This window comes from Mytilus californianus, unplaced genomic scaffold, assembly GCF_021869535.1.
Source record: "Mytilus californianus isolate M0D057914Y unplaced genomic scaffold, xbMytCali1.0.p SCAF_7, whole genome shotgun sequence".
Taxonomy (NCBI): domain Eukaryota; kingdom Metazoa; phylum Mollusca; class Bivalvia; order Mytilida; family Mytilidae; genus Mytilus; species Mytilus californianus.
The window spans coordinates 115,371,284-115,391,239 of record NW_026262723.1 but is presented as its reverse complement, the minus strand read 5'-3'; the positions used below and the strand labels follow the sequence as shown (position 1 = coordinate 115,391,239).

The 19,956-nt window shown below is 34.2% G+C and overlaps 1 protein-coding gene across 2 annotated transcripts; it reads left to right on the top strand.

Moving 5' to 3' along the window:
* The first annotated feature begins 239 nt into the window (after window positions 1-239).
* On the top strand, window positions 240-18,963 carry LOC127707935 (heat shock 70 kDa protein 12A-like). Of its 2 annotated transcripts, none has more exons than XM_052212695.1 (5): window positions 240-440; window positions 8,986-9,336; window positions 10,054-10,272; window positions 16,574-16,733; window positions 17,751-18,963. In XM_052212695.1, the coding sequence occupies exons 2-5, from the start codon at window positions 9,004-9,006 to the stop codon at window positions 18,809-18,811; spliced, it is 1,773 nt and encodes a 590-aa protein (XP_052068655.1). In that variant the 5' UTR covers window positions 240-440; window positions 8,986-9,003; the 3' UTR covers window positions 18,812-18,963. The 2 variants fall into 2 exon arrangements, with proteins under 2 accessions (XP_052068655.1, XP_052068654.1); XM_052212694.1 differs by lacking the exon at window positions 240-440 and adding an exon at window positions 3,366-3,660.
* Window positions 18,964-19,956: the final 993 nt, after the last annotated feature.

The following is a 19,956-nucleotide window of genomic DNA, read 5'->3' as shown; positions in this document are numbered from 1 at the left end:
AAATTACAAATATTTTATTGACACACACACAATTACAATAATTGGCAAAGGATATTTCAGTACATTATAACAATTATAACAATGAATACAGCATAATGAAATAATATGTTATAATTAAGAATATTCTATTAAGGTATACAGGAAAAAAAATTTCTGAGACAAGTGCCGGTGATAATGAAGATCAATGAAAGGAATTTCAATTGACAAACAAGCAAAATTTATGATAAACAACATAAGTATTCGTGTAGGTGTTGGACTGAATTTAAAAATCCAGTTACTCACTAAAAGATATTTATAGTTTAGTGTGTTAACTAAGGTAAACTAAAAATAGCTGTACAAGAAAACCTTCTGCAAGTGTGTTGAAATGTGTTTTCAGAAATCTATATTGACTCACATAACTTGACTGAGATAATCGTTACTGGACAACGCTGATGATATAGGTAAGATTTATTATTATTTTTTTTTTACGACAGAATCATTGTGAAAGTTAAAATGTCGCCAAATAGGTGACTCCAACATGGTCAAATAACAGGGGTTTTGCGGCGACCTTGCGACCTGACATCTCATATATAAGTAATTATTGCTCTTCTTGGAAACAATTTTACAAGTAAATACAGAGAAATCAAAAGTAATGGTTTTCAATTCAAATGGAAAGTCATTTATTAACGAATTTTATTATAATGACGAAACCCTAGAGACAGTTAGTAATTATATATTGTTACTTGGGTATTAATATTGGATATAACGCCAGTTTTAATGTCGCCATCACTTCGCTTATGGAAAAATCTAGGAAAGCATTCTTTAGAGTAAAGAAAACATATAGGATTAGATAACCCATGTAAACTTCTGGAAAAACTTTTTTGATTCTTCAGTAGCCCCTATTCTCTTTTATTGTAGCAAAATTGGGGAATTATCTCGACGTTTAAAGACACTGTCTGATACATATGAAAAATAACATATAAAGTTCATCAAAGAAATCTTGGGAGTTCACTGTAAGGCCTCGAATGATGCATGTCGTACCGAACTTGCCAGGCTGCCATTAAAAAATAGGATAATGTTATCCAGCACTAAATTCTGGGACCATTTAGTAATCACTTCAGAAGGAAGTTTAGATCACCAAATATATAATGCCACAAAAATGAGCAACCCTTGGGTAAAAATGTTAAATATTATTATTCAAAGTTTAGGTTTATCATATTTGTCAAACGTTAAACCCACTATTAAGTCCCTTTTTGGTTTTATAAAACAAAGAATAATTGACCAGGGTTTTCAAGAACAACATGCAAATATTTCAGCATCTCCAAAATTAACATTTTTCCAGAGTGTTTTCAAAATGAGTGAACGTGCAGCTTATGTTGATGCTTTAAGAAATAGATCAGATCGATCCTCATTATGTAAATTAAGAGTAAGTGCTCATAACCTTGCCATTGAAAGAGGAAGATATTTAAAAGTGCCCAGGGGTCAAATAATTTGTGAAATCTGCAAAAGTGGTGAAATTGAAAATGAACAGCACATGCGACTACATTGTGGAGGATACTCCAATATCAGAGAGACTTTTGAATTCAAAATGTTCAAACCACTAAAAAAAGTAGAACCCCTTTGTACGATATATATAAAATAAAGCTTATACTTAATAATCATTCTTACACGGCACTAAAACTATCTTCCTCTTTCGTAACAAATTGTTTCAAAGCGAGAAGTAATCTATTGCAATAGATTTTCATTATACATGTATTTTATATTCACATAATTGTTTGCATTTTACTACCATGTTTATCCATTCGGTCATTATACCATTTATTGTGCCAATAAAATATTGTCTTGTCTATAAAAGGACCTGTGACAGTGTGACCTTTAAAATGTTCAAAATCGAGAATCATGAGTCGGTTTCACAAAAAAAAAAACAACGTACGACTAACATTGTCGTAAGTATGCTGAATTGTTCATGACTAGTAGAGATTTACAATAAGTGTATGACTCCGATCGATTCGTCTCCGAATACGAGTCAGAATAAGACTGATTAAATGACGGGTATGATCCCAAAATAATTAAAATATTGTAAGCATTGTGGTTTAATCATTATAGTATTAATTGAAAACTTGTTTTCGGCAATTGACAAAACTACTACAAACTTCAACTAGGACTTTTTAGTTTGTGACGAGGATACCTCCAAAGAGTTCTCATGACATTAGAAAAGGAAAATGGGCCTGATAATGGAGATTTCAATGCAGACGATGCTACAGCGAAAGCGGAACAAATTTCCACTGATAATGCTACAACCAGAGTTATTTTTTCTACATAACAGGTTCCCAAATTGTTTAAAAACCTCGGTGTTGATTTATATTCATCTGAAAGTACTGTTTTTGGTTCAACGTTGTCGTTTTGCATATATTAAGTGAAACAAAATTATAAAAACAACAGGTCTTATTTATTTATTTATTTATTTATTATATTTATCAAAAATGAAAAACAACGCAATTTCTTATCATAGATATAAGAAGATGTGGTATGAGTGCCAATGAGACAACTCTCCATCCAAGTCAAAATTTATAAAAGTAAACCATTATAGGTCAAAGTACAGTCTTCAACACGGAGCCTTGGCTCACACCGAACAGCAAGCTATAAAGGGCCCCAAAAATTACTAGTGTAAAACCATTCAAACGGGAAAACCAACGGTCTAATCTATATAAAAAGCGAGAAACGAGAAACACTTATGAACCACATCAACAAATACATGCATTTAACCTAATCCTGATGCTCCTTTAAAGCATGAGTTTTTTTTTTGTTCATCGTGTATTTGTGTTAAGTGGTTCTTGTTTTCTGGAAGATTGAATTGCGAAAAGTCAAACAATCATACAGAAAGCTTAATGTCAGTTCCAAAAATAAAATAACATTTTCGTTGGCTGTATATTATCAAATAAGTATATTTTTTTCCTATAGGTACATCCACTTCATGTATTTTCCATGTTCCTCCCACACGCTACTCACTCCCGTCGTTTTGATTCTTTCTGCCCTTTCTATTTCTATTTATATATATTGTATGTTTGCTGGTCAATTTTATTTTTCCCTTCTGAAAGTATTTGATGAAATGCACATAGAACACTCTTTCAATTGATTTGTCAATAAACAATTCAAAAAGGATACTGGGATCTGAATAGCTGAAATGTTAATGATTTTGTGGAATTGTCTATTTGAAAAAAAGCATCGTATGATTCTCTGTTATTTTTGTTCACTTCTAAAATCAGACAAACAGTTGCAAAAAAATGAAAACAACATGTTATAAATATCATGCGTTCGAAGCGCTTTTCTGGATTTACCTTCATCAGGAACGCTCAATGCCAAATATTTGAAAGCCAAGAATGTATAAGGACCGAAAACGTTGAAGAGCTATAAACCAAAAAGGACCTAAAAAAATAGCCATATCCATCTAAGGCCAACTTTGCCTGAGGGAGTTGAAACCTTAGTTTCTGTATAATTTCAAAATTTATAAACGGGCAATTTCAGATGGTTTGTTATAAATCATGTCAGTACCGAAGTACTAACTACTGAGCTGATGATACCCTCGGACAGCTTACTTGATAGGGATGATGACTGGAATGACTTATAAGTTTAAAGAATTAAATGCATGCTGTTTGGATATTTCTAACCCTAACCCAAAAGGTTTGATACAATTAGCAATCTTTCAATTGAAAATGTTTATCCTATCTTCCAAGACTATACACAGTGGAAACAAATATAAAAAAAAAACTAACCAATTAAAATTTAAAAAAAACAGTCGCATTACATGTATTATTGAATTCCCTTTAAATAATTCGTCAGTTATGATGGACCATTTAACTTAAAAAGGAGTTTTTTTTTTAATGTAAACGATAAAAATTATCAGATAACAGGAGCAAAAATGGTTGTTGCCTAAATGTTGTGAAAGTTTAAAATTCTATACAGATCTCTTAGCGAGCGTAAACGAAAAAGCGCCTTTTCTGCCCTTCGTAAAAAGAAAAACAAAACGTAAATTAATTTGATAAATGGGTTTGTCCTATCACCACGCAAAAATGGAGCACGGTAAAATGTTCAAATTATTATGAGATTACCTGTATAATTTGTAGTCTTACTCGGACTCCGAGTCCGACAGTTGTTGTAAATCTCTAGTACGATCAATCTTAGTCGTAAGTTTTTTTGTGAAACCGACTTCAGATCAGTTAATAGAACTGTATAGCTTGCTTAAAAGTGACCTGGTGACCTGAGGCAATTTGCATACGGGACCTTGTGACCTACTGAAAATGTTTACCGTGAGATTAATATTTATCCAGGTCACAGTGGCTTCCAAAAGACTAAATGTGTTGTCTATTACACTTTGTTTAAATGTGTATACATGTTTTTGTTTAAATAGACAATATTTATTAGCACAAACACATTATCATTTACATTAAATGGTAATGGCATACAGTATAGTACAATTGAAATAATAAACTGATAATAATTAATTTAGAGTGACAGTGGTATTCACATGAACAAGAAGACTACAAATATGTGTGTATTGACAGATAAACAATTATTAATGTCCAACTAGTAATTTTTGGGGGCCCTTTATAGCTTGCTGTTCGGTGTGAGCCAATGCTCCGTGTTGAAGGCCGTACCTTGACCTAAAATGGTTTACTTTTATATATTGTAACTTGGATGGAGAGTTGTCTCATTGGCACTCATACCACATCTTCCTATATCTATGAACAAAAAGGATACATATAAATAAATAAAAAAATAAAAATTATACAGATCTTCTCAATAAAAGACAATCATTAATATATTTGTGGTGATTTTTATAATGACTGCCTCAGTGTTATAGCTGATTGGAATTTACTAACATTGAAATTATGATTAGTATTAATTTTTTGTATAAAGGTATCCCTCGATATATAACATGGACAGACTGAAAAGATATTGTATTCATCCTCAATTTCTTGCCTATTACAGGATAGGCAAATGCGATGTTTTCTTTCAATGTTGGTATAACGCCCCCTTTTGATTGCTAGGGAATGGGCACTGAGTTTAAATTTACTGAAAACTGATATGTCAGTTTTTTAATTTACATATATCGATATACGGGTCCTTTTTCAATTTTTTTAGTCTTACAAAAGAAATTTAGTTTTTCACGTTTAAGGATAGAACAGTTCATAATTTGATAATCCTAGCCTCAACGATTCTTTGTTGGATAGTATTTATATAATAATTTATATTACTGGAATCAAAAGTAAGATGGCCAAAACCTAATCTGTTTAACCATTAACCAGTCTTTTACAATGTTAACCCATTTACTTGTTTTCTCTACATTATTATATATTTTATATGAACTGATGAATTAGGTGAGTTTACAATGTGGTTTAGAAATTTTATAGCTGAAAGCTGAATTTTTAAGTGCAAAGGAGTTCTGTTTGTCTCAGCTAGACAAGCTACTCTTTTAGGTCATTTTTTAGTAACAACAAACAAAAGAACTATGTCAATTGGACCTGCTTTGATACTATAACTGCCCTTGAATTTTTACTAGATAACATTTTTGTTCGCTATGGAGATTCCGTATATCGTCAGGTTATCGGAATTCCCATGGGGACTAACTGTGCACCACTTATTGCGGACCTGTTTCTGTATTGTTTAAATATATGAGTTACAATTTATGACTAAAATCAGCAAAGACTCATCGAAACAACATCTGATTCAAAAATTTAATAACACTTTTAGATATTTAGATGATATATTGGCTCTCAATAATGACGACTTCAGTATGTACACTAAAGAGATTTATCCTGCCGAACTAACTTTAAATAAAGCTAATACTAACAATGAACGCTGTCCTTTCCTGGATCTTGATATCTTTATCTTTAACGGGAAGCTTAATACCAGAATTTATGATAAAAGAGATGATTTTTTATTTCCTATTGTTAATTATCCTTTTTTAGATGGTGACGTTCCTTTGTCGCCATCTTATGGTGTTTATATATATCTCAACTTGTTCGATTCGCTCGTGTATGTAACAACGTATTTGATTTCAACGAAAGAAATCTCTGAATTACTGAAAAATTATTACACCAGGGTTTTCGATATCACAAACTAGTCAAAACATTTATTAAATTTTATCATCGGTACAAGGACATCATTCGTAAATATAAATCAACATGCAGACATCTTATACGTTCAGGTATTTCACATCCAATATTTTATTGTAATATTCTTTACAAAGCACAAAAATGTCGGCATTCACCTCAAAAGCTAACCAAACCTTTAAACAGACTTATTCGGAAAGGATGTAGTTACGATACTGTTGTCAAGTCATTAAGGATTGCATATTTTGGTATTAATATTGATTCACTCATAGGGTCTTTGCATCGGAAATAAACACATTTATTCTAAAACCAGTTGTTGCCATGATACGGGTTATGTTCTCATATATTTTATGATGGTATGATACTAAACCCCTAACGGGAGGGATTGTACTTGATTTTCATATGATAAAGACATAATCTTTCAATCAGTTTAATTGAGGTCTGGAGCTGGTATGTCAGTAACTGCTAGTAGTCCTTTGTTCATTTATGTAGCATTGTCATTTTGCTTAGTTTCTTTTGTTACCTATTCTGACATCGGACTCGGACTTCTTTTAAACTGAGTTTTACTGTGCGTATTGCTATGTGTTTCTTTATTCTACATTGGCTAGAGGTATAGGGTAGGGTTGAGATCTCACAAAACATGTTAAACCCCGCCGCATTTTTGCGCCTGTCCCAAGTCAGGAGCCTCTGGCCTTTGTTAGTCTTGTGTGTTTTTTAATTTTAGTTCATTTATATGTTTTGGAGTTTAGTGTGACGTCCATTTTCACTGAACTAGTACACAATTTTATTTAGGGGCCAGCTGAGGACCACCTCCGGGTGCGGGATTTTCTCGCTGCGTTGAAGACCCATTGGTGGATTTCGGCTGTTGTCTGCTCTTTGGTCGGGTTGTTGTCTCTTTGACATAATCCCCATCTCCATTCACAATTTTACATTTGTTGTTTTGCACTGTACCCCTAAAATTTCCTTAATAAATTTTATATGTAAATGTACAAATTGATCTGAATCTTTGAACACTTTGCTTACACCCCATACTTCACTTCCATAAAGAGTGATTGGGACATTTAAAGTGTCGAATAATTTTCAAGCATACTGCAAGAATTATCTAAAGATACTGGGTTTTTTTTAATTTTAAACCAAGCTTTTCTTCCTTTTTCCATAAGATTTTTTTTGGAAGGACTTTAATTGCCTGAATTATTTTTTGTTATTTAAGAAATAATTACATTACATGTACGATTCGTTATAATACGTTATGTACGATTCGTTATAATACGTTATTTTGATTGGCTAACAACTATCTTGCGTCATTCTGAAATAAACATTCATTTCAAAATGAAATGTAACATTCAGGATGACACGAGCTTCCACAATAAAGTGCACAGGTAAATAAAAGAAAAACTTGATAGAAGTCGTGTTTTCATGACTTCCGCGCTTCATACAAAATGTACTTCGGTCGACGGTTTTACACCCCAATAAATTTACAAAAAGAAGCATTCAATACTTATAATTACATTTTTTTGCTATGATCATGAAAACACGATTTCTATCAAGTTTTTCTTTTATTTACCTGTGCACTTTATTGTGGAAGTTATGAAATGAAGGTTTATTTCAGAATGACGCGAGATTGCTGTTAGCCAATCAAAATAACGTATTATAATGAAACATACATGTAATGTAATTATTCCAAGGTAACAATAAGATTTAACGGTCTCAAGATGCTCATTTTCTACTTTAAAATAATTACAATGTGATTTCCCCTTAGAATTGCATATCATTATTTTTTACTAGTTATTGTTTGTTTACATCAAGTTTCCAAAGGGAACAATATTTAGTTAACTCATTCAGTGTATTCTGTAGCCCTTCTTGGGTTTTTGATAATACAATAATGTCATAATAGTAATTCCATAAAACGGTTTATGTATACCGCCGAACGAAGCGAGGCGAACAATTTTTGGACTGTTTTCTGCAAAAAAATCATATAAATCATAAAAAAACATTATATAATATTTTTTTTGGTGATTAGAGGTGGGGAGCGTACGCCCTCTACGGCCCCTGGATCCGTCACTGCCCTTACCAATGAAATAAGAATAACAAACAATTAATGTTCATAGAAATTTTAGTCTTTCAAGCTTTGATGCCATAGATATGATAATAATATGTTTTAACTTTATCAGATGATGAAAAATTTATATTTTTTTATTAAAAAATGAAAATGTTTGTAGTTCTGTTGCCAAAACCTGCCATAACATTTTATTGCGACGAAATGGTATTTTATATCGTTGAAATTTGAAAATTATATTTTTATGTACATGTACATGTATCATTTTTATCCTTGAATGTGCATGGTGATATATATTGCACTTTTATGTTTTGTGTAAATAGCAAAGTTATGTTTTATTCTGATGTTTTAATATTGTATATAACAGTCTCTCATAGTTCTTTTAAGAATGGCACATGCATTCTAAATTTTTATATTGTGTATAACATGTAAATGTCATATTGTGTTTATACTTGTATGTATGTGGTGAGACTATAATAAACTATTGAACTTGAACTTGAACTATGAAAAACATTTTAATCGGTTCGCTCCTTTCTAATATAACTATACTATCCACCAGAGACCCGGCAAATGACGTACATGTTGGCAAATTACAATTTTTAGTTAGTATTTGTTTCTTTTTCAATTAGATTATATTGCAATATTTTGTACATGAAACTCCGGAAAACAGTCTTTTATCATTTAAAAAAACCTATTTGAGTAAATTTTGCACTAACAGTTTTATAATTCGTAGAATATTTACTTATCATTGCAGTGTAAATTATAAATATATAGCAGTTTTAAAATATGTAAGATTGACGTAAATTAATGTGTAAGCTGAAAGTCTTTCTATAACAGGTTATTCTTGCTATTGACATGGCTACAGCAGACGATTCGTCCATTACTACCACTCCTGGAGACAGTACATTGATGGTTGTGGCATTAGATTTCGGTACCACATACTCTGGGTATGCATTCTCCTTCCGTAAAAATCCGCATGTTATTTATGCAAACCAGCAATGGGATAGTGGAAAATATCACCTGAACTCGTACAAAACACCAACGTGCGTTGTTATCAACAAAGACAATGCAGAAGAGTTCTTTTTTGGATATGATGCTGAAAACGAATATGCAGACATCCAAACAGACAACGAGACGGATAGATATTTCTTCTTTGACAGATTTAAGATGCAACTTCATTTACGTAAAGTAGGCATTTTTTTATCTTCGTTTTGATCCGTGTATGTATGTTCGGCAAATAATCTATTATCATGTGAGGAGATCTGATATGGATGTTACCAGAATAAGACCATAATATTTAAATCATCTTTTAAAAAATCAGAGTTTTTTCTTCGTATATATGATGATGTCAAGATTGTGTGTTTTATTTTTTATGGTGTCATTAGATTGTTATACATGTACCACTAATTATAAGAGCCCTTTGGAGATAAGCCTAACAACGCTAAATGGCAGCACCTGTGGGCATGTTTAATTAATTAATGACAATCAAAGAGGCGGATTTAGGGGGTGGGACAGGGGGCCCGGCACCTTATCATCAACCCAAACGATTGCTTGTCAGGACGACCCGTTAAAATCCTATATCCGCATCTGAATCATAATTATCATCTTGACGAAATTTTCCAACTGTATAAATTAGTCTGAATTTTTAGCTTGCATTTGTGATTGTTTATTTGTGTATTTAACATTGTATAATAACATTGATATTAAATTGAAATAAATCTTTCTATCTAAATTTATATATACATATCATTTATAAGTTGATTTTAATTGAAAAATATAAAGGGAAAGGAGGAGTGCCGAACATCTTGTTTTAAAATATGGTACATATCTATTTTTTTATAATTTTTTCCGTTCATTAACAAGTGTTTATGATTTTAACAATTATGTTCCAACACTTAATTCCAGGATGTATCAGAAAGCATGAAGATTTTTGATATAAGAGGAGGCTCACTTCCGGCTATAGCAGTCTTCTCTACGGCAATTCGAGCACTTAAAGACCACGCACTAAAACATGTCGAAAGAGGAGGGAACCATATAAAGTTAGAGGACATAAAATGGGTTCTTACTGTCCCCGCTATTTGGACAGACAAGGCAAAAACTTTCATGAGGCTATCAGCAGAGAAGGTATAGAAACATGATTACAATTAATACATACTAAACAGAAATAAATAATGAAAGTTTTATCACTTTTAACTGTAAATACATGCATACCAAAGAGTCATTCAAAACTCATAATATAAGTCGAAGACATACTGACATCGTCATGGCAAAAAACCAAAAACGACGAAAATATAAACAACAGTATACAGAAATCTAAAGACTGAGCAACACGAACCCCACTAAAACCGGGGAAATGGGGTAAATTGTGAGCAACACCAACCCCACTAATACCGGGGAAATGGGGGAAATTGTGAGCCACAAACATAAGGAAACACTGTTGTAATTTCATGTTGGTATCAAAACGATGTTTATCTGGTGGTCGAACAATGGTATACATTACACAAGTCAACCAGCAGTGGGAGTAAATAGGTATACATTACACAAACAAGTCAACAAGCAGTGGGAGCTAATAGGTATACATTACACAAGTCAACCAGCAGTGGGAGTAAATAGGTATACATTACACAAGTCAACCAGCAGTGGGAGTAAATAGGTATACATTACACAAGTCAACAAGCAGTGGGAGTAAATAGGGTATACATTACACAAACAAGTCAACCAGCAGTGGGAGCTAATAGGTATACATAACACAAGTCAACCAGCAGTGGGAGTAAATAGGTATACATTACACAAGTCAACCAGCAGTGAGAGTAAATAGGTATACATTACACAAGTCAACCAGCAGTGGGAGTAAATAAGTATACATTACACAAACAAGTCAACCAGCAGTGGGAGTAAATAGGTATACATCACACGAACAAGTCAACCAGCAGTGGGAGTAAATAGGTATACATCACACGAACAAGTCAACCAGCAGTGGGAGTAAATAGGTATACATTACACAAACAAGTCAACCAGCAGTGGGAGTAAATAGGATATACATTACACAAACAAGTCAACCAGCAGTGGGAGTAAATAGGATATACATTACACAAACAAGTCAACAAGCAGTGGGAGTAAATAGGATATACATTACACAAACAAGTCAACCAGCAGTGGGGGTAAATATGTATACATTACACGAACAAGTCAACAAGCAGTGGGAGTAAATAGGGTATACATTACACGAACAAGTCAACCAGCAGTGGGAGTAAATAGGGTATACATTACACGAACAAGTCAACCAGCAGTGGGAGTAAATAGGGTATACATTACACGAACAAGTCAACCAGCAGTGGGAGTAAATAGGGTTTACATTACACGAACAAGTCAACCAGCAGTGGGAGTAAATAGGGTTTACATTACAAATACAAGTCAACCAGCAGTGGGAGTTAATAGGGTAAACATTACACAAACAAGTCAACCAGCAGTGGGAGTAAATAGGATATACATTACACAAACAAGTCAACCAGCAGTGGGAGTAAATAGGATTACATTACACAAACAAGTCAACCAGCAGTTGGAGTAAATAGGGTATACATTACTCAAACAAGTCAACCAGCAGTGGGAGTAAATAGGATATACATTACACAAACAAGTCAACCAGCAGTAAGAGTAAATAGGTATACATTACACAAACAAGTCAACAAGCAGTGGGAGCTAATAGGTATACATTACACAAGTCAACTAGCAGTGGGAGTAAATAGGTATACATTACACAAACAAGTCAACCAGCAGTGGGAGTAAATAGGATATACATTACACAAACAAGTCAACCAGCAGTGGGAGTAAATAGGATATACATTACACAAACAAGTCAACAAGCAGTGGGAGTAAATAGGATATACATTACACAAACAAGTCAACCAGCAGTGGGGGTAAATATGTATACATTACACGAACAAGTCAACAAGCAGTGGGAGTAAATAGGGTATACATTACACGAACAAGTCAACCAGCAGTGGGAGTAAATAGGGTATACATTACACGAACAAGTCAACCAGCAGTGGGAGTAAATAGGGTTTACATTACACGAACAAGTCAACCAGCAGTGGGAGTAAATAGGGTTTACATTACACGAACAAGTCAACCAGCAGTGGGAGTAAATAGGGTTTACATTACAAATACAACTCAACCAGCAGTGGGAGTTAATAGGGTAAACATTACACAAACAAGTCAACCAGCAGTGGGAGTAAATAGGATATACATTACACAAACAAGTCAACCAGCAGTGGGAGTAAATAGGTTTACATTACACAAACAAGTCAACCAGCAGTGGGAGTAAATAGGATATACATTACACAAACAAGTCAACCAGCAGTGGGAGTAAATAGGTTTACATTACACAAACAAGTCAACCAGCAGTTGGAGTAAATAGGGTATACATTACACAAACAAGTCAACCAGCAGTGGGAGTAAATAGGGTATTCATTACAGGAACAAGTCAACCAGCAGTGGGAGTAAATAGGGTTTACATTACACGAACAAGTCAACCAGCAGTGGGAGTAAATAGGGTTTACATTACACGAACAAGTCAACCAGCAGTGGGAGTAAATAGGGTTTACATTACAAATACAAGTCAACCAGCAGTGGGAGTTAATAGGGTAAACATTACACAAACAAGTCAACCAGCAGTGGGAGTAAATAGGATATACATTACACAAACAAGTCAACCAGCAGTGGGAGTGAATAGGTTTACATTACACAAACAAGTCAACCAGCAGTGGGAGTAAATAGGATATACATTACACAAACAAGTCAACCAGCAGTGGGAGTAAATAGGTTTACATTACACAAACAAGTCAACCAGCAGTTGGAGTAAATAGGGTATACATTACACAAACAAGTCAACCAGCAGTGGGAGTAAATAGGATATACATGACACAAACAAGTCAACCAGCAATGGGAGTAAATAGGATATACATGACACAAACCAGTCAACCAGCAGTGGGAGTAAATAGGGTATACATTACACAAACCAGTCAACCAGCATTGGGAGTAAATAGGGTATACATTACACAAACAAGTCAACCAGCAGTGGGAGTAAATAGGTATACATTACACAAACAAGTCAACAAGCAGTGGGAGTAAATAGGTATACATTACACAAACAAGTCAACCAGCAGTGGGAGTAAATAGGTATACATTACACAAACAAGTAAACAAGCAGTGGGAGTAAATAGGTATACATTACACAAACAAGTCAACCAGCAGTAAGAGTAAATAGGATATACATTACACAAACAGGTCAACCAGCAGTGGGAGTAAATAGGGTATACATTACACAAACAAGTCAACCAGCTGTGGGAGTAAATAGGGTATACATTACACAAACAAGTCAACCAGCAGTGGGAGTAAATAGGTATACATTACACAAACAAGTCAACCAGCAGTGGGAGTAAATAGGATATACATTACACAAACAAGCCAACCAGCAGTGGGAGTAAATAGGATATACAATACACAAACAAGTCAACCAGCAGTGGGAGTAAATAAGATATACATTACACAAACAAGTCAACCAGCAGTGGGGGTAAATAGGTATACATTACACAAACAAGTCAACAAGCAGTGGGAGTAAATAGGGTATGCATTACACGAACAAGTCAACCAGCAGTGGGAGTAAATAGGGTATACATTACACGAACAAGTCAACCAGCAGTGGGAGTAAATAGGGTATACATTACACGAACAAGTCAACCAGCAGTGGGTATAAATAGGGTTTACATTACACGAACAAGTCAACCAGCAGTGGGAGCAAATAGGGTATACATTACAAATACAAGTTAACCAGCAGTGGGAGCTAATAGGGTATACATTACACAAACAAGTCAACAAGCAGTGGGAGTAAATAGGTAAACATTACACGAACAAGTCAACCAGCAGTGGGAGTAAATAGGGTTTACATTACAAATACAAGTCAACCAGCAGTGGGAGCTAATAGGGTATACATTACACGAACAAGTCAACAAGCAGTGGGAGTAAATAGGGTATATATTACACGAACAAGTCAACAAGCAGTGGGAGTAAATAGGGTTTACATTACACGAACAAGTCAACCAGCAGTGGGAGCAAATAGGGTATACATTACACAAACAAGTCAACAAGCAGTGGGAGCAAATAGGGTATACATTACAAATACAAATCAACCAGCAGTGGGAGCTCATAGGGTATACATTACACAAACAAGTCAACAAGCGCTGGGAGTAAATAGGATATACATTACACAAACAAGTCAACCAGCAGTGGGAGTAAATAGGATATACATTACACAAACAAGTCAACCAGCAGTGGGAGTAAATAGGATATACATTACACAAACAAGTCAACCAGCAGTGGGGGTAAATAGGTATACATTACACGAACAAGTCAACAAGCAGTGGGAGTAAATAGGGTATACATTACACGAACAAGTCAACCAGCAGTGGGAGTAAATAGGGTATACATTACACGAACAAGTCATCCAGCAGTGGGAGTAAATAGGGTTTACATTACACGAACAAGTCAACCAGCAGTGGGAGTAAATAGGGTTTACATTACACGAACAAGTCAACCAGCAGTTGGAGCAAATAGGGTATACATTACAAATACAAGTCAACCAGCAGTGGGAGCTAATAGGGTTTACATTACAAATACAAGTCAACCAGCAGTGGGAGCTAATAGGGTATACATTACACGAACAAGTCAACAAGCAGTGGGAGTAAATAGTGTATACATTACACGAACAAGTCAACCAGCAGTTGGAGTAAATAGGGTTTACATTACACGAACAAGTCAACCAGCAGTGGGAGTAAATAGGGTTTACATTTCACGAACAAGTCAACCAGCAGTGGGAGTAAATAGGGTTTACATTACACAAACAAGTCAACCAGCAGTGGGAGTAAATAGGTTTACATTACACAAACAAGTCAACAAGCAGTGGGAGCTAATAGGGTATACATTACACAAACAAGTCAACAAGCAGTGGGAGCTAATAGAGTATACATTACACGAACAAGCAGTGGGAGTAAATAGAGTATACATTACACAAACAAGTCAACAAGCAGTGGGAGCTAATAGGGTATACATTAGACGAACAAGCAGTTGGAGTAAATAGGGTATACATTACACAAACAAGTCAACCAGCAGTGGGAGTAAATAGGTATACATTACAAATAAAAGTCAACCAGCAGTGGGAGTAAATAGGTATACATTACACAAACAAGTCAACCAGCAGTGGGAGTAAATAGGTATACATTACAAATACAAGTCACCCAGCAGTGGGAGTAAATAGGTATACATTACAAATACAAGTCAACCAACAGTGGGAGTAAATAGGTATACATTACAAATACAAGTCAACCAGCAGTGGGAGTAAATAGGTATACATTACAAATACAAGTCAACCAGCATTGGGAGTAAATAGGTATACATTACAAATACAAGTCAACCAGCAGTGGGAGTAAATAGGTATACATTACAAATACAAGTCAACCAGCAGTGGGAGTAAATAGGTATACATTACAAATACAAGTCAACCAGCAGTGGGAGTAAATAGGTATATATACATTACACAAACAAGTCAACCAGCAGTGGGAGTAAATAGGTATACATTACACAAACAAGTCAACCATCAGTGGGAGTAAATATGTATACATTACAAATACAAGTCAACCATCAGTGGGAGTAAATAGGTATACATTACAAATACAAGTCAACCAGCAGTGGGAGTAAATAGGTATACATTACACAAACAAGTCAACCAGCAGTGGGTGAAGATATAAACATGTCTTTGTGATGGGCTACAACAACAGATTAGTAAATTGAAATTTGAAAAAAATTAATAATGCTATTAAAGTTGTTTTACTAGTATAACGTCATGTACACTTATTTGACAGAGAAATAGAAAAAAATCACAAAGATTAAAAATCTATATAAGGGTTTATCTAATATGAAAAAAAAAACCAAAAAACATGAACTTAATTATAAACTTCATGCGTCCGAAGTGCTTTTCTGGATTTACCATCATCAGGGAAGCTGAAAGCAAAATATTTGAAAGCCAATGATGTATACGAACCGAATGAATTAAAGAGCAAATGAACAAAAAGGACCTAAAATAATAGCCAAATCCATCTTAGGTCAACTCTGCCTGAGTGAGTTTCTAAATTCTGAATCTATAAATTTATAAACGGACAATTTAAGATTGACTGGACGTGACTGCGTATTTATACATCCTGCACAGCCATACAGACGCCGCACTTTAGCAAGGGCTTTACTTGCGGTCAGAAGAAGACCAAAAGTTACCTCATGCCTATACCCCGGATACCCATTGGATACTGATTAGAAGAAAGGTTAGACGTATCTTTCGTAGATTTTGAGTATGATTTTGAATATTTGATTGTTGTAGGCTGGAATATCTGGCGACAGATTGGGTATTGCTTTAGAACCAGAGGCTGCTTCTATCTATTGTCAGCATGTTTACCGTAAAATGGATGAAGAGTCTGGAGCCATATCTGGTCCTATAATTGTTAAACAAGGTGCATCTTACTTAGTAGTTGATATAGGAGGTAAGTTGTCGGTATTGGAATTACGTCGTCAGTATAAAAGTAAAGTTCTCGTCATCTGAGTTGAGTTGTCGATGTCGGAGAGGAGGTGTCAATATTGGAGGTTTGTTTTTTCTATATCGGTGTTAGGAAGTCGATATCCGGGTTATATTGTGGAATTTGAAATAAAATGATGTCGATATAAAAAAAAAAGTTATCGTCCAAAGTGCTAAGTTGTTAATGTGTAATGTAAGATGTCGAAATTTGTGGTATGTTGTCGATATCGGTGATATTTTGTCAATTGAAAAAAAAATGTCGATATCGGTATTTTAAAATTGTCATTATTAATGGTAAGTTATCGATATTATAGGTTAGTTATCGATATTGGAGATGCGTTATCAATATCGGAAGTAAGTTTTCGGTAAAATAGATGAAGAGCCTGGAGCCATATCTGGTCCTGTAATTGCACAACAAAATGTATCTTTCATAGTCGTTGATATAGGAGGTAAGTTGTCGATATTAAAGTTATTTTTTTGGTCAATATCAAAATTAAGTTATCGTTATCTCAGTTTGCCGATGCCGTAGGTAAGTTGTCGATATCGGAGTTATGTCGATATTGGTGTTATAACGAGATTGTATGGTGATATCGTAGTTTAAGTGTTGTGGATATCAAAATTAAATTATTTAAGTTGTCAATGTCGTGGTAATTGTCTTTATCGATAGTGAGTTGATGATAACGGAGGTTAGTTGTCGATATTAGAAGTACGCTATCAACATCGGAGGTACGTTATCAATATCGGAAAGAAGTCGCCAGTGTCGGAGGTATTAAGCTGTCGATATTAGATGTAACAACATAATAAAACTGAATCTTTTACATATTTATTAAGCATAAGGTCTTTCATAACCGATTTTAGATCGGTAGCCTATAATTGCTTACTACCACTTCATTTTAACTCTAGTGAATAGTTATCTCATTGGCAATCATACAACATCTCATTTTTTATACACTATTGAAATGTGAATGTATGTCTGTCTTTCTAGGTGGAACACTTGATATTACTGCCCATCAGAAAGAAATTCACAATAAGGTCAGGGAACTTTGTCGTCCATTAGGTGCAGCTTATGGTGGGACTGCTGTAGACAGAGCTTTTATGGAGATTTTCGAGAAAATAGTTGGGCCTACAGTGATAGAAACTCTTAAAAAAGAATACACTAGCTGTTATTTTGATTTAGTTAGAGGATTCGAAATTCTAAAAAGAAAAATTGGTAATCGGAAGAGCTCTAGACCAAAGATAAACTTTCAAATTCCCGTTGCAGCATTAGATACTTTATGTCAGCGTTTCCTAGAAAAATCTTTCACTCAAATGTTAGCAGATTCTGAATACAAAGATTCTCTGACTTTAATCTCAGACAAGTTACAAATGGACAAACAAGTAGTAATATCTCTGTTTAAAAATACTACAGAACATATAATAGAAGAAATTCAAATGACACTACGCCAGACAGAGCCTTCCGATGTAACACATTTCCTTCTAGTTGGTGGATTCTCTGAGTCGGATATTGTTCAGAATGCATTAAAGGAAGCATTCCCTGACAAAGAAATAATAATACCTGATGACCCAACCTTAGCAGTTGTAAGAGGAGCTGTTCTATTCGGTCACACACCAGACTTTGTATCGTCCAGATTCACCAGGTATGCATATGGACGGCGCATACGTCCGGTATTCGATGAGTCAAAACATGACAAGAAACGAAGTGTCAAAACAAATGGACTATTCAGATGTAAAGATGTGTTTGAACGTTTTATGAAAAAGAATACATTCTGTTCTGTAGGGACGGTTTGTAATTGTCAGTATCACACGTTTGAAGAGATGCAGAAGAAGATTACAATTGCTGTTTATGTATCCGATAATGATGATACTAAGTATGTTGATGAGGAAGGCTGTGAGAAATTAGGAGAGCTTGTAGTAGATATACCTAATCCTTCAAAAGAAAGACGATATGTTGATGTAGAATATCACTTTGGGGGAACGGAACTCATTGTTACAGCTAGAGTAATAGGCACACAAGAAGAGCTCAAGGCTGAGTTTCAACTTATATAATGTTATAACCATACATATAGCTTCTTCAGCATTATGAAATAAAGTGATAATTAATTAGCAAAATAAAATCGGGTTTTTTTTTGTTGAAAATATGAGTTAATGGATTCAGTTTTGCCTTCACCCACTAAAATAAAAAAAAAAACAAAAAAAAATACTTGTTTAAATAAGTCAATTTTCAAGATCCCCCTCAAAGCATAAAAAGCATGCAATATACAATTGATTTTTTTTTATCTTTTATAAGAATTATTATGGATGTGTATCTCCCTCATGCAAAGCTCTGATTCCTTGTCCTGCTTTGGCTTAGTGGGTGTATAAGGTCTTCATTTTTAGCTCGCCTGACCCCCAAAAGAGCATAACAACAAGGAAAACCATGAAGCGAAATAAAAGAAAACAAAAATGAAACAATGCACAATAAGTGGTAAAATATAAAATGCTAGACCTCATGACATGGTTCACCATCAATCATAAAGTATTTTTTATTATATATCATAACTATTTTAATACAATATAAAATTGAATTTTCGATATATTAAAAGAAATATGTAAAAACTCTCATTTCCTGTCTGGCTTTGGCTCTAATTTTTTGTCTTATTTTTTTGGTTTATAAGCTATTTATTTCTAGTTCACCTGCTTCGAAGAAAATATGACACGATAAAAAGGTTCAACATGAAAAAATGTATTCACCCTGAAAAATGGAGAAAACTGTCATAACTTTTTTTGGAGTTATTGCCTCTGAAATATCGTTTTTTTATAATATTGCAGCAGTTGTTGGCTTTTATCTTAAAACTTTTAGCAGCTAGGTTAAGCATTTAAATTGCTAAAGAGTTCAGCAACACAAAGAGTAATTGAAGCATACATATGTGCATAGTAAAGTCCTAATAACTCGATTTTTTTTTACCAGGTGAGCGATACAGACACAGGTGTGCCTCTTTACGGTTTGATTAAGCTTTTGATGTTTCAAATATTTTGGCCTAGATCATCACTGATGAGACATTTGTTGTTGAAATGTGCAATTAGTACAGTTAAATTACTACCGTTAGTGTGATCATTAGACTTGCTACATGTCTGTCCCTTCTTAATAATTTTGTTTCCAATTTTATGCATTTAACAATTTTACTGCCATTATATTGTCAACTGCAGATGAA

Excerpts from the sequence above, each read along its gene's own strand:
- LOC127707935 (XM_052212694.1), top strand. The coding sequence starts at position 3,622 with ATGCATGCTGTTTGGATATTTCTAACCCTAACCCAAAAG. Across the intron at positions 3,661-8,985 it reads TTCTAACCCTAACCCAAAAG|GTTATTCTTGCTATTGACAT; the intron begins GTTTGATACAAT and ends TTTCTATAACAG. Across the intron at positions 9,337-10,053 it reads TGCAACTTCATTTACGTAAA|GATGTATCAGAAAGCATGAA; the intron begins GTAGGCATTTTT and ends ACTTAATTCCAG.